The sequence below is a fragment of the Numenius arquata genome, chromosome 2 (assembly GCF_964106895.1).
Source record: "Numenius arquata chromosome 2, bNumArq3.hap1.1, whole genome shotgun sequence".
NCBI classification, from domain to species: Eukaryota; Metazoa; Chordata; class Aves; order Charadriiformes; family Scolopacidae; genus Numenius; species Numenius arquata.
Genome location: NC_133577.1, coordinates 122,599,450 through 122,615,136, shown reverse-complemented (window position 1 = coordinate 122,615,136; position 15,687 = coordinate 122,599,450). Strand labels below are relative to the sequence as shown.

The following is a 15,687-nucleotide window of genomic DNA, read 5'->3' as shown; positions in this document are numbered from 1 at the left end:
AAGTCAATGCAACACCTTTTATCAGTGTTTTTGTTTTTGCTGTCTCCTGGTATCCAGTGCTCATCGTTTCCAGTTGGTAGGTGACCTCAGCCACCTTCCATACCTGAATTCCCTGGAAGGGGTATCTCTGGGACATCACAATGCAGCAGATGAAGAATTTTGATAAAATTTCTTGACATTGTTTTTTTCACACCAGCCTTATGTTTTCTAAGAAAGAAAAATGAATACAAATTTGTATTTTCTTGGTGGGACTGCTTGGAGTGAGACTTTAAAAAAAAGGTGTTAATTGCTCCACCATGGGTGCTGGGTTACAAAGTTTAAAGTTTTGATAGCAAACCACCACTGTTTCCAAAACAGAAGGATTATGCCATTTAATTTTTGTTTACCTGTTTATTTTGTTTTCCCCTAGTTTTGCATCTCAGAGGGAACTTTATTTACTTACTACACTACTTGTTTTCTCTGTGAATTAGTGCTAAGCCGAAATATCACTGTTTGGACTTTCACGTGGGATCAGTAGTTCAGTTGCCTTATGTCCCTCTGGGGACCAACTTCCCTAATGGAGCACATGAATTTGATATCAGAGAGGAAATTGAGAAAGACAAGATATTCTGTTGTGATGCCATACAAAGCTGTAGTTCATTTTGTATGCATGTTTTTTTTATTTACTTTATGGCTTCTCTCCGCATTTGAACTACATCTTCCACTCAACACTGTTTTTTGTCCAAAATAAACTAAGTCATCTTCCTTCATTATAGACGTGTTTCAATTAGAGTCTGTGACCTATGGAAAAGAATATGAAGCATCAGAATTATCAGACATGCAAGGAAGTGTGCATGGCGGCACTTCCAAGCTGAAATATCTTAGCATCAGTCTGAAATAATTTACTTTGTGTTTCCCCCACACATACACAAATCAAAGTCATATATAGGAAATTTACGTTCAAGTTGGTTTTCTTTTTTGTTAAATTCAAAAGCATATTCTTCATTGTGTTCTGTCACTGACTGTAGTTCTTTCCCAGTGCTGGGATCTGAATACAAAAGTGGAAGAGTACTTATATTTTTCTTACAGTTTTCTTACAGAAGCCACTGGGAACTTCGTGCAAAAACCAAAGGTTTTCTTATTTGATTTTTTTTTTTATCCTGAGGACAATTCTCTTCTCATTCCTTTAGTATACATCAGGATCATGATCCTTCATTGTATTTGTAATGGTCCTAGCATATCATTATATAATATATTTTTTTATTCTTTCCTAGCAAAAAACTGGTAATTTTCAATTTTAAACAATTTTTTTTTAAAAAAAACTTTTATAACAGCAACAGCTCTACATTGGCTCAGCCACTGGAGTTTCACAGCTTCCTTTACACCGCTGTGATGTGTATGGAAAAGCATGTGCGGAGTGTTGCCTTGCGAGAGACCCTTACTGTGCCTGGGATGGTTCATCTTGCTCACGTTACTTCCCCACTGCTAAGAGGTAGGGACAGTTTCAGATGTCTGCATGGTTTGCTATTTGTTTTAACTGATGGGCTCAATATGACCAGAGGGCTTTGGAGATTTTTCATGGGATAGTTAACTGGAGCCCTTTCTCTTCCAAAGAAAACATAATTGTGGGAGTTACAAGCAATATGAAGTCTTGGTTGATTTAAAGTGAACACTGCTACTTCTTGGGTTGGCTTAAAAAGCTGTTGTAAAAAAAAAAACATTCAGAAAAGAGTTGTCTCTGAAATGGATTCATAACTTTATATTCAGTAACAAACAGCAAAAAGAAAAAAATCCCTTTCTCTAACATTAGGAGGAGCCTTGATATTAAAATAAAAGAACTACTTGTCCAGGTAAACTGTCGTCCATTTTCATGAATTCTAATTCAAAGGAAATATTTATAAAGGGTTTGGACATGCATGGAAAGTTGTTTTGGTTTTGGTTTTTGAGATATATAACATTATTTTTGTTATTCAAAAGTATAACTTGTGCATGTTGATGTGTGTCTAAATGCTGCCGGGTCAGAACAACCACTATTTTACATTTACTCTGCACTGATGCTAAAGGTTTTGCAATGGAAAGGTTAAGGGAAAACAGACTCTGCAAGTGAAAAATATCATTTTTATAAAAAATTTACAAGTCCTAGTTGCCTGATCTGAAAATTTCAAATGATATGTTCTTTGCCTGCCTTTATCTCTGAAATTCTTTTTCATAAAATGTATAAGCTAGTTATTGAACAGCTCTTAGCTACTGAAGTAGAAATTAGGAATAACAGAATAGATAATCACTTGCAAATAGGAATAGACATCGGTGTAGTGTTGAGATTCCCATGATAAATTGGCTAAAATGGTAAAAAAGTGCTCACATTAAATCGAATATGCTAAACATCTCACACTAAAGAAACAAGGAGTGCAAGGGTTTATATGCATAAGGAGCTATTATCTTTATTTTAAATTTGAGAATGTAGGGATTTCAAATTCCAGATTTGGAGTGGTTGTTGCAGGATGTGAAATGTGGCAAAGGGTGGGAAATAGCATTTGTGTCACAGACTTTTCAGATGGAGGTGATTAAAATTTCAAGGTTTGCATTACAATATATCCTAAACAAATACTGATGACAAAAGAAAAAACTGATTAGGGGACATCAGGTTCTATTTTGCACCAGGAAATAGAGTTAATCTGAGACAAGCTTTTTGTGAAATTCTTCAGAAAAGAATTAAAAAGGAGAAACTGAACCCATCCCAAAAGAAGAGCTGGTCAAATTTTTTCAGCTGCATGGGCTAAATTCAAATTTGTGGTGGGAGCACGGCAGTTCCTCTGTAGGAGGAGGAGGAAACAGAGAAGACGGACCAGTGAGGTTTTCAAGGAGAGTCTGAGAGATTGATTTGATCTGAAAGTTTTAAAGGTTAGAAGTCAGTGTGGTTGACTACCGCCTCTGAGTCAAAGGAGAGAGTAAGGTCAGAAATGACTGACTCTTCTCTGCTACCTCCCTACTAATCTTTATCCCTGAACCTCGTCCTTTCTCATCATTCACTAGCACCCATTCCTACTCCCAGCCCATCTCAAGACCCATAGAGCACATCATCCTGTCATTCATCTGCTTAGCTGATGGAAGAAATAGGGCTCTTTTTCTTCCTTATCTGTCTCTCCAACTCATTAAACAGCAGACGGAGCCCACTGTTGCCATCAGGGGTAAAGGGACTGGGACCTTTTCTTACAGGGATCAAGGGGCAGGCTTACTGTGGCTAAACTGGGTTGCACAGCTACAGGAAAGCCTTGGGGTGCAGATTTTTCTCTTCTCCAGGCCACTATGAAAGAAAAAGTAAGTCCTGGGTGGCTGGGATCCTGACAATGCACTCAGAAAGAGCCGCTGACCCCCCCTGCTTCACCCCATTTTTCCATTGGCAGCAGCAGTAGCAGAATAAAGGTCTGGGTTACTGGGGGAGATGATCCTCTGTTTTACCTGATAGCTGCTGTACCCACTGCCTCAAGCCAGCTTTGAGTGCATCTATGACAAAATCAGCATTGCTGGAAACAGCTTAAATGTCAGCATTTTCCTAATAATGAACCCTTGTAATTTTAGGCTCCAGAAATATTGGGAAAGTTGAGTCCTGAGGCAATTGCACATATGCTTTACTAATAGTTGGTTTGGTTTTTGTTTTGTTTTGTTGTCTTTTTTTTTCTTCTTTTTTAAAAAGGAGCTTTTTATGACCCATGATTTTAATTCACTTTTCTTTCTTTGTGTATTTTACAAGCCTAAATGACAGTTCAGAGCTCCTGTAGTATGACCACTTAACTTTACCCCATGCAGATGTGTTCTGGTTCATATTTCATAAATCATTGTGTTGATAGAATGGTGATATGTGCGATATTTTCCTGAGATTCTAACTAAACATTCCATCCAGCCTCCATTGACAGTAATATGAGTCGTTCTACAGACTTCTTTTCTACAAATAGTAGCCTTTAAATATGCTACATTTCAAAATTTAGGAAAGAGTAACAAAATTTCATGGTTCCTTATGTTTCGGTGTATTTTGATTCATTGGTAATGAGTGATATGAAGATGATAGCTGAAATTAGGTTTAGTACATTTTTAGAATCATATATCAATCGACAGCATGTTCCTTCCTATTAAAGCATGCTAATTCACTAGGAAATTTTAAAGACTTTTTTATTCAGGAAGATATAAAAAATGCACATTCTGAATTGTTTTTCAAAAAAAAAAACCCCACCAAAACCCCAACTGTTGCCATACTTCACGTTACTAATTTCAGTTTTAACATTTCAATAGTTTTCAGTGGAGAAAAAAAAATGGTTAAAATCTTTCAGCCAAGAGGAATCAGCTGTGCAGTTGATGGTGACTCTGAGAACTCTTAGCGTGTGCTGATGCTGGGCTGTTAGTGAGAGCCTGCAAACAGGGTTAGTGAAGAGAAGAGAGATGGTCTCTGTACTGCAGAACAATGGCTTTTAAAAAATGTGAGTTGTTGTCACAAGGGAGTGACCAACAGTGCTTTTTACAAGGCTACTTGACTTTTGCATATCCGTTGCTGGATGCCATAATCTGGAATCACAGCATTGTTCAGCTGCCTAATCCTCTTTGTTCTCCTCTAATTTTGCAAGCCCTCAGGCTTTCTCTGATTCCTAAAGTAAAGTGCTCACACTTGAAACACATCTTTGTTTGCCTTGTTCTTTTTTCTTCTTTTTTTATGTGAAACGCTTTTCTTTGGCTCAGTTGAATTTTGTGTCACAGCTATTTAAATAAAAAAAGGAGCAAACAAAGAGACAACAACAAATGCAAAATAAAACTGTATTTAAAAAGCTTTCTTCTGTTAAATACAACATTTTTTAGCACAGATCAATATGTTTCCCAAAAGAGCCAGTGGAAATCAAGCTGGGGAAAGAATATACTATGTTAATTGGACATGCAATAAGAGCTAGAACTCAGACTCAAGCTGCAAAGGGTGGAATAAATGGCATTTCAAAATCTTCCTATCCACATGTTTTATCCAGTTAATTCTAAAGCCAAAGCCATTTGCAACAGTTTTGGAAAACGTTTTATCAGAAATGTTTTGGTGAGATCTGTAGTGGCCGAAATGATCTATTTGTTTTAATTTAGATTTTGTAGAAAATATAGCACTTTGACATTGTTTCAAAGCCATCCATCTCAACATTATTTTTAGCTAGAAGATGCCATGATACTTAAAGTATTCTGTACTTGCAGAAAAGCTGTACTTTCTTCATGGTTTTTTGGTGTATGTTAAACTGTACTTTGATCCCTTAGCAGTCCCTTTATCTATGAATCAAGTAATGAATTTGTTTGTGATCAATATTACTAATAAAGTTAAAATAAACTTAATAGGCTCAGTGCAAGAGGAATGTTTTTAACATTTTCTGAACAATTTACATGTAAAGGCTGATTCTATAAAGCACAGAATATAGTAGTAACAATATGATTTCCGTCAAAGAGTTGCTTAGGTGGACTTCTGACCTCTCTAATTATATATATGTTCCATTTGTTGCTTTTCTCTTACAGTAATGGTAAATTTGAATGTTGACCACTGAGAAGGTCACTAACAGATTTTAAATGTGATATTTTCAGACGTACTAGACGACAAGACATCCGAAATGGAGACCCGCTTACCCACTGCTCAGACCTGCAGCATCATGGTGAGTTATTGGTATGACTGAAGTACAACTAATTTGTATGTAATTTACAGACTGTGCATGAGTAAAGTGGGAAGCACATGAATGATCTGTTGGTGAAATTGTCTTGAACATCTGGGAAAGATGAATATAATACATCATTATCCCAATTTAGATTGCTTACAATGGCCTGGATCTGTCATTAAAAACTGATTTTCTTTTTTTGTTGTTTTTCCTCGAGTTAACAGTTTTAAGCATTTTAATTTTTCTGCTTCTCTTACCTGATAATACCGTACCATCAGGCTAAGAATATTATGTCAGAGAAGAGTCATATCTCCTTCAGAACAGCAAGAAATATGTACATGTTGCTACATATACTTTGCATAGGATCATAACCAAGCACATAATTAACTACCTTTGGTAAATATGGAATGGTCTTTGTTGTAGATGCCACACTACCAGCCCTTAAAATCAGGATGTTCCTTGCACTAGGCCTGTCCCCTGTGCTTTCAGCATGGGCTTTCTTTGATGTCATTTGGTTTTGTTTTTTGTTGGTTTTTTCATTTTCACAGTGTATTGACCAGATCTTTCTTGAATTGTTTGGCTGATAAACTTCTCACAGTTACTAATTTGTTGCCAAACTTTTCAGAAGATCTTCACTGAGAAAATGAAAAAAGTCCATTTTGCCATAAGTGAAGGGAACACTTAGGCAATACTTCCCTCTGCTGGAAAAAAATGATTACTTATGTTTGTGGTACATCTATAAAAACAGTTAAGCCACTGGCCAGATTTCTGGGAGAAATAAAGAGGAGGTGGCTGAAAATGGAGATACCTCAAAACCCTCATGTCGTTCCAGTCCTTGTAGTAGCAAGAATGATAAATAGTCCAAACTGGTACTTTTGTGCTAGCTATAATTCACCACCATTACATTACAGTAATAGTTTTCTCTGTCTTCCTTTTTAATGATTTGAAACTTGCAGCTAACATACTATAGCTTTTCTTTTTACTTCTTGATTCTCAGACTCAGGCCAAGCTACTCAGAGGGGAAAAGGGTTTGGAAAAGTGCATTAACAGACTATGATCAATATGCAGTTGTCATGTTTTGAGAACTCATGAATGCACAACTAGTTTAGATTTGAACTAGTCAATGTGAACTAGTAGAAAGTTCACAAATTTCCAGTTGCATGATATCTAGCAATGCTTATACAGTGAAAGTGAGACTATCCATATAGTGGGGCTGAGATGACATTTTCAGTTCCCCAGTAAGAAAATTTCACCCGGCACTAAACATGCATTTTATTACCAGCAGAAGCACATCTTAGCTTCACCCTTTTACTATCTGGACATTTTACTCACAAGTAAGACAATGGTCTTGGCTACCAAAAGTCCAGGTTCTTTTAACATTCTCTTTCCCTTGCTAGCAGTGCTTTTTAAAACTGTAGGTCTGCTCTTTATCTTCATAGAAAAAAAAAAAAAAAAAGGATTTCAAAGGATTTTGGGTTTTATATCTTCCCATATTTGGTATACATATTTGTCTGAAAAGATATCTTCTGTCCAAAGGGAAGAGAGCAATCCAGCATAGTTTTTTCATTGCAATAATCATGAGAACTCAAGGTCAGGAAAAAGCTATTCTATGGTACACCTGATCACAAGGATTGTTATTACAGTTTTGTCAAGCAGAGAAACAAGGTATCACTGAAAATTTTGCTTAATGGTGAAACGAAGACAGAGTAATTAGAAGAATCAGTAGCTTACAAAAATACTGAGGTAATGCAGTTCTAGGTCCTAGACTTCAAGGATTTACTGTCAAAATACTTTATGTAATTGATGTTTTAGATTGTTCTTGAGTGAAATTTTCTCTAAATGAATTCTGAGTTGTAAATCTATAAAATTTTCATATATTTACTTATCATTTATGAATGTTCCTGCATTGTACAGAGAGCTGCATAGCCCATAAACTTCCTAGGCCAACTTATGTTGAGTTTTTTCCTTGATTATGAGTAGCAGTTTCCTGAACAACAGATGAAGAATCAAGTTTGTCTATAGCCAAAAATAAGCTCCAGCAATCATTTACTACTTGTCTACACATTCCTTTGCAGTAACTGCCAGTTGATTCTCCATGTGAACCAAAAGAAACAAGAAAAAAGAACAATCTCTTAATGTATATCTGACTTTTAAAGACATTACAGAAAGTTATTTTAATACCGGTTTGAAGCAATAATGCTTTCAATAAGGTTTAGGCAGTTCTTTCAGTTGCCTTTTTGTGCAAATGTATAAGAAACAGTATAAAATGACTACATAGCAACATTAGAGGGAGCTGAGGATCCTTAGCTGTACAGGTGTTTGTCAGACATTAAAGCCTAAATCTAAAAGCATGATTATCTTTGTGTCAGCTAAAGAACAATTTTTTTTTGAAGCATAACATACTGGTGCTGTCAAAAAATTAATCAAGTTTTATTTTTGAAGAATTTGTAAAAGAAGAGGCACCTTTTTTTTAGGTGATTTATCCCAGAGGAAGCTCAAAGAATCACTCTGAATTTAACTGTATAGTGAGATTTGTTCATCTGCAAAGCACTCTTGATATAAGTACTTAGCCTTTCATACTTCTTTGGTTATGTCAGAAATTATGTATTTAAAGGATATTTATCAGGGTAGTAAACTGATACTGCTGTTGGGTTCATTTTGGGAATTACAGCTCTCAGACAGGATTTTGGGTTGAATTTCATAACCAACTTCATGACTTCTATAGTTTTCATATTCCTCCAGCTGCTCTTCTGAACTTTCCAGACTTTCATTCTTCCTTCTAGTCTCTGCAGCTTCTCCCTCAGTCCCAGAGCTGCACTCTGATCCTATGATTATTCCATCACTCTGCTTACTTTCTTGCACTCCACGTGCTCAATATTACATGAACTTTATAGACATTTCTGGGCCCTGTCTTCTGCTCCCTTAAGTCATTGTAATGGAATTTGAAGGATCTATTAAATCCTTCCTCTGTCATTGTGTGACTGTCACCTATACTATATTTTCTGGAGCTGTGAGGAAATTTAAAGGGGGCTTCTGCCACTTCCTGTGGTGATCTCTAACACACTAGAATGCCATGGATCAGATCCAAGAAAACACTCAGAAGTTTGAAATGGCACAAGAGCACCCACCTTCAATGTGACATATGAAAACTTGTGACTAACTTCTTAGATACTAAGGATATCATAGATACCTAAGTTTTCCAGCAGAAACTTCTCTATATACTTAAAAATATGCTACTGCTCATGGGCAGTAGGACCTTTGCCAAAGAAATATCTATTTTTATCCTTTGTACTGATATTTAGAATCTAGAAGACTGTCTCATTGGATATAATGAGACCAGTCTTACATGTGTTCTGTTCCTGTATAATTCACTTGGACTATGCTGTGTTCAGGAAAATATAGTCAAGTGGTGCTGCAAGCCACCTAATGAGTAACCTGCTGGTTAAATCAGCTATTTAGGATGTGGAAGAAGAGGCCTCAAAGACCACTTAGGCTTAGGCGATTGACTTGATAACTCTACTTCCAACACAAGCACCCAAACTGTCAGATTGCTGTGGTTGAAGTTGTGCCGTTCTGCAACCATGATTCAAAATTCCTGGAGCCTGGGAGAGAGGAATTGAAATGGAGCATGCATCCTAGGGTGAAATCCCCATGTTTCCATCCTTTATTCTGGAAGCCTGTAAATCTCTGTTTCACAGAAACACATTGCTGGAGCAGTAACATATGTGTCCCAGGCTATAAAAGGGGACATTTCCTACTGACTGTCTTATGCTGCAGCCCTGCATGTGCTATCTGTTGTGGATTCCAGTTCAGATATCAAACTGCCTCTCATTGACTATTTGAGGATCTTTGGCTGCCTGCTCATCCGTGTGAATTCTGTTCCTAAAAGAGAACATAACTTGAAACAGAAGAGTCAGGACATCAGTCAGCCGTTCACAATGTTGAATCTGGGCCCATGAGTTATCAGCAAATCATTTTCATTTCCAATCTTTATCTTACCACTTCTATTTATATTCAGTTAAATTGTCCACATACTTCCAGTTCTCTGTTTCATTGACACAAATTCAGCCATGCTCTATCTCAGACATTTCCACTGGTACCCTTGGCTACCTTCTCTTCCAGCTGTCTTACTGTCTCTTGCTGCTTTGCTTTCTAATTCATTCCTCCATTGCTCCACATCTTCCTGGCCCAAAGCTGCACTGACATTCTTCATAGGGGTGTGGTTTCTGAGAGATGCCATAAAAGGTGTTTCACTTAGTTGTTTATTTAGCACCCCACTTACTTGCTGGAAAGGTTCACAATCCAGCATAGGAAAGCAAGCTAACCATTCCCTATTTGCTTAGTGCTAATATGCCAGTTGATGGTTCCTTACTGAGAACTGGGCAAGCACCAGGTCCTATTCTGTACCCCATCCCTTCTCCCATCCTCTCTCAGGGCTGCAAGTCATTATGGAAAGACATATGATTGCTGTATCAACATAAACCAGGAGCTCAATTTTATTTTTACCTTTGGCTCAGTCATCTAGCAAACAGCCTGTGTTTGCTAAACAGCATGGCCAATATGATAAAGGCACAGTGAAAGCAAACAAAACTTGACAAAGGATTTCTCTGAGAGGATTTTAATTAGACATCATTTTCCTGTTAAAACATATCAAAAGAAGTTCCTTAAAGATTGCCAGTGCTAAAGCTCAAAAGTGGAAAATGGAAAGAATGACAAAAAATTGCAAAGAGAAGAGGAAACCCCATGAGATCAACACAGTGTTAAATAGTTTACCAACCCCTTCCTCCCCATCTACTCTCTGGGATTATTGTACTGTTCCCACTTAAGTCCATAACAGCATTTTAAAGAGCTAAGGTTGAGACTTGAAATATGATGCCTTATAGCCTCTGCGGTATTGGAGAAGAATCAAGTACCATATAAGTCCTATAGCTATGTGATATTTCCAGCAAGTTGATGAATATCTTGAAACATTATTGTTACAAAAGGAAGTAATTTATTTAACTTTCTTTTTCCCCTCCCATAATGTCTGGTTTATTAACCTTATTACATTTCCATAAATTATATCAGTATGAGAGGAAATGATTAATTGAAGATTGTTTCCTCAAAAACATTATTCTTGGTCATTAACAGCTTCAGCAAACTGCAGTGCCATATAATCTAAACACATTATACTACTTTTAAATAGCCCCATGTTTTATTACTTTGCTCTAAAGTATTATGATCATAGAGCCCAGGAGGCATCATTACAGACGTTCTGCAAATACACCCTGAGTTTTCTCACTGCATACGGTTTGCTATTAAAAATTCTTGTCATGTCCTAGATGTTTTCCTTGATGCATAATGATGAGGTTTACACAAAATTTCACAATGAAATTCATTAACTTCACATATTGAGATGTTAACAGCTGTTAGGATTTAAAATACAAAAATAATAACAAAAAAGAAAAAAACTACCAGGGATCCTTACAAAGATATAGATGGTGATGGAGATTTTCCAAATGGCATACTGATATGGGGAAATTTTTCTTTTAAGGTGTTATTCCTTAAACACCTTAAGAGAGTGTAATTACTAAACAAACAAATTCAATTAACAATTAAGAATTTTCTTTCTTGATTATTTTAATTCTTTTTTTCTTGCTTTACAGATAACCCAAATGGTCAGACCCTTGAGGAAAAGATTATCTATGGAGTAGAGAATAGCAGCACTTTCCTTGAGTGCAGTCCAAAATCTCAGCGTGCCGTAGTCTACTGGCAATTCCAGAAGCAAAATGATGACCGCAAAGAAGAGGTACAGTAGAAAAAATTAAGAGGTTCAACTAGTCTTCTCTACGAAGATATACTTGAACCTGAGTCCTTCCCAGAATAATGTCCATCTGTATTTTAGTTTAGCAGTTTTGCTGGAATCTTATAATTTCTGTTGTTCTTCGCCATATTCTTATCACCATAAAATCCCATAAGCTCTCTAATAAGTTTTACAGATTGTTACATCAGAAAACATTTATATCCTCTCCCTGGTCAGACTCCTTGCAAAACACACCAGTTTTCCTTTACTTAGCTCAGAAATACGAAAAGTCATCATGCTATCTAAGGGCCACCTAAAGCATCATACAAAGCTTATATTGAACTTAAATATTACAAAGACCTTAAAACTGCCTTTGAAAAGAAGTCTGAGTGCATTCACCTAATTATACTGAAAGGCAATCTAACAGGAGCATTTCTTATCTACTGCATGCTCTAAGACTTTACTGCAGATAAGACAGAGATGCAGGGAAGTGGACATAAAGGTATGAAAACTTGTACATTTTTTTCGTCAAAAGCAATATTCACAGAGGCAAAAGCACTGGCTCTCCCAGCTTGCATTACACGAAGCTGATACTTTATTTTTCTCCTTCTCTTGTCACCAACATTCTTATGTTATTACTCACCCTGCTCTCAAGTAATGTTACTATCAAGCTGGGTCACACATATCTTAAAAGAATAATCTACTCTGGTAGGTAGGGAGACCAAGCTATAAAACAAAAACTTGTTTGTTGCATTGAAGTATTTGTAAATATACTCACAATACTCTGAAGCATTTGGGTTTTTTTGAAGCATGTACTAAATATTTATGTTAGCAGCTGTAGATAGTTTGGCTGTTTGCTTTATTTGCCTAAGTAGTAAATTATTTAGAATTTATTTTTGGTGGAAAGAGCAACAATTAGGTTTGTGCCCTTTCTGTCTGCAGTGACATGTTCATTCAAAGAATGAAATTATGTTCCTAGATATTAATTAATTCAGAAAAATACAGTATTTTGGACAGCTGCTTTCTGACTCTTAAAATTTTGAGATTAATCCTTATCGTTTCTTTGTAAATGCTCCACTTAGGCAGAACCCACTTCTGTGCATAAGGGCTTTTGTAGTAAGGAACAACAGGAAGCCAGAGAACCTTTCTCACATATATAGCTGGGCTTGACTGAAAGCTAATTATAAATGTGACCTCGGCAATATAGCCAAATGCATCCATGTTGACTCTGTTGTGCATAGGCTTGCATTTTGTGTAATCTTACCAGCAAATCCATCTGACAGACTTGACACAGATCTTTGTTCAGCAGCAGTAGGGTCCAAGGAGTAAGTTCTTAATCTCCCAGACTCTCTTTGCAGCACATCAGTGTTTTTTCCAGAGTATTTGAGCCTTCCATAACCAAGATGACTGGCAAGGGTTTTTCCATTCATGTGTTTGGGGAATTTGTGGCCAAGTTTTACCAGCTGAAAGGAGCAGTACTAAGGAACTAGTAGGGTTAGAGGATAATTTTACACATATATGAAAGATAACTATTGAAATTACCACTTTTTTCCAATACAGATAAAAGTGGATGATCGCATGATCCGGACAGAACAGGGCCTATTGCTACGAAGTCTTCAACGGAGAGACTCTGGTATTTATTTTTGTCATGCTGTGGAGCATGGGTTCATGCAAACTTTGCTCAAAGTGACCCTGGAAGTAATTGATACTGACCACCTGGAAGAGCTGCTCCATAAAGAAGAAGATGGTGATGCCTCCAAGATCAAGGATGCTACCAATAGCATGACCCCCAGTCAAAAGATCTGGTACAGAGACTTCATGCAGTTAATCAATCACCCCAATCTCAACACAATGGATGAGTTCTGTGAGCAAGTTTGGAAAAGAGACCGCAAACAACGCCGGCAAAGGCCTGCCAATGCGCAGGTGAATACAAATAAGTGGAAGCACCTACAAGAGAATAAAAAAGGTAGGAACAGGAGGACCCATGAATTTGAGAGGGCACCACGTAGTGTCTGAGCTACATTACCTCTAGGAACCTCATCCAAGTAGAAACTTGTATAGATAACTGGAAAAAATGCAATATTCATGAACTTTTTCATGGCATTATGTGGATGTTTACAAGAGTGGAAAGTTCAAACAATTTCCACCAGGTTTAAATAAAATCCATTTCTAACTTTCCTAGTAAGTCCTTCCTCTCTGCTCTGATTCTAAGACCAGAAAGACCAGAGTTTCAAGGATGATAACTCACCAGGACCTAGCTTACTGCTCAAAAAGTTCTGCAAGAGTTCAGCAGGCAAGTTTTGATTTCTCTTTTGCCTGAGATATAAACAAAATGTTGTATTTCATGCTGTCATCTTAAAGAAAAGAAAAAACCCACCTTTCATCATCAGCACTACCATTTCTAGACTTATATATAAAACTGCATGAACTCATTAAGCTGATGAACGTCTAAACACGTGATTGGACACAAGGATTTTGTTCTTGTTTTGTCTACCAGTTCTCCTGTTTATGTGTGCTAGAAGAGGAAAAACAATACTGAGTGAGATTGTTTGTGGAAATCTGAACAGCATAAGCCATTCATCATCTGGAAGAACAAAAAATTTGGAGTACACTGGCCTACTACTGATGACTTCTTTCAGCTTTGATCTAAAGATGTATTTTATTAAAACTATAATTTAAATGTACTATGAAAAATATGCAGCAAACATTAGCTCTTTTCTAAAATAGATTAGACTTTTTGTCTTAGGAATATTGTACTTTCTAATTATTGGTTTAGAGGAAAAAAAGACAACTTCCAATTATGAGCTGCTTTACTCTTTTGTTTGGAAAAATCTTCCAGGGGAGATAGTCACACTGCAGTTAACCACCTCCCCTCTCAGTAACCTATATGACATGTAACTTCAAAACAATTTTAAAACTAAGCTATTTTAACATGAAAGTCGCTGTATAGCATGGAAGTCTTCTGCATTCTTTTTTTCTAAGTATGGTATTTGAAATGATTCAACTTGTATGATACCTTGCTATAGACTGAACTAATGAAGAGGAGAGCGTTGATTTTCAGTTGTACATTTTTTTTAATTAAAAAAGTAAATAGCATTAAAATACCCCCTACTAATTACATTCTTGCTTTCTTGGTTCGTAAATATTTGTGAATGCTAATATTTAAATACTGTGGCTCATAGACTGTCATATATCCATGGGCAAAGCTCACATTCAGTTTAAGGAGTTTTGTTCCCAGCTCAGTGGTAGAAATATGTCCACACTACTGATTCTCAGTGCTCCATTCTTTCTGTGGGCCAGATCACCCAAATGCAAAGAACCAGCCACGTAAATAGTAACTTCAAAACCAACTCTCTGCTTTAAGATCTAAGGTACAGTTTTATCTGTGGGCAAAGTCTGCTGCAGTCATAAATTGGTGAAATTCCGCCTAAGACTAGTTTATACTAACAGATAATTTCATCCTGCACTTCTGTCTTATTCTATATACAGGAGAGCAACAGGGTAAAACAGACAATGTACTTGCAGCATAAGTGTTAGTTTAGGGTTATAAGTAGTGGATTTATTCACCTCAGCACAGATGTGCCTTTGGTCCCCAGTTCTATGGTGTCCAGTTCTTTTGAGGTCATCTTTCTCCAGCCTCCCATATTTTATCTTGGTAGAGTCTGTAAATGACATAATTTCAAGTAATGTCATTGTGGGGAAAATTACTAGAACAAAGTCCTTAGTTTGCTAAAGGAGCTTTTATATAGAAGTGTGTCTGTATTGATGACTGATCTGTTTTGTCGTTATTCACTCCAGGTTATTTAATTTATCAATCACTACACTATCAGCCTTATCAGATACAATATAACACCACTGCTGTGGCAGCATCTCTCACAATATGTCCCAGTCTCCTTGCCACTCGCTAATTCAAATATCCTTCTGATTAGTGAAGCCTTGGCTTCTTGCCTTCATAGCAATTGGATTTTCACTAGCAGCCCAGTCACTTTAGTCGTCTTTGAATCTTTTGCAGGGGATGAACTTGCAAGATATTTTGTCATTCAGGACAAGGCTGTAAGAACATGTTTAAGAAAGCACTTGGGAATTTAGTTTTAAAGTAATTTTAGGTCTCTCATGTCTAATCTGACTCTTGTGAACTTTAATATGCCATTAAATTCCCATGCTTTCATGATGTGCTGAATAGGGATGAATTAAAACATAGGTTCAACTATGTGCTTTCCTGTACAGAAATATTAATTTTTCAGCTCAGATTATGATTAATTT

General features: G+C 36.7%; 1 protein-coding gene across 2 annotated transcripts in view; it reads left to right on the top strand.

Moving 5' to 3' along the window:
* The window catches only part of SEMA3A (semaphorin 3A), a 169,330-nt gene extending 155,890 nt beyond the window's left edge, over positions 1 to 13,440 (top strand). For both annotated transcript variants that reach the window (XM_074168230.1, XM_074168229.1), the window contains 4 exons: positions 1,314 to 1,471; positions 5,575 to 5,642; positions 11,288 to 11,430; positions 12,985 to 13,440. In XM_074168230.1, coding sequence (XP_074024331.1) covers positions 1,314 to 1,471; positions 5,575 to 5,642; positions 11,288 to 11,430; positions 12,985 to 13,440 — 825 coding nt within the window. The remainder of the gene's footprint in view (positions 1 to 1,313; positions 1,472 to 5,574; positions 5,643 to 11,287; positions 11,431 to 12,984) is intronic.
* The last annotated feature ends 2,247 nt before the right edge of the window (positions 13,441 to 15,687 follow it).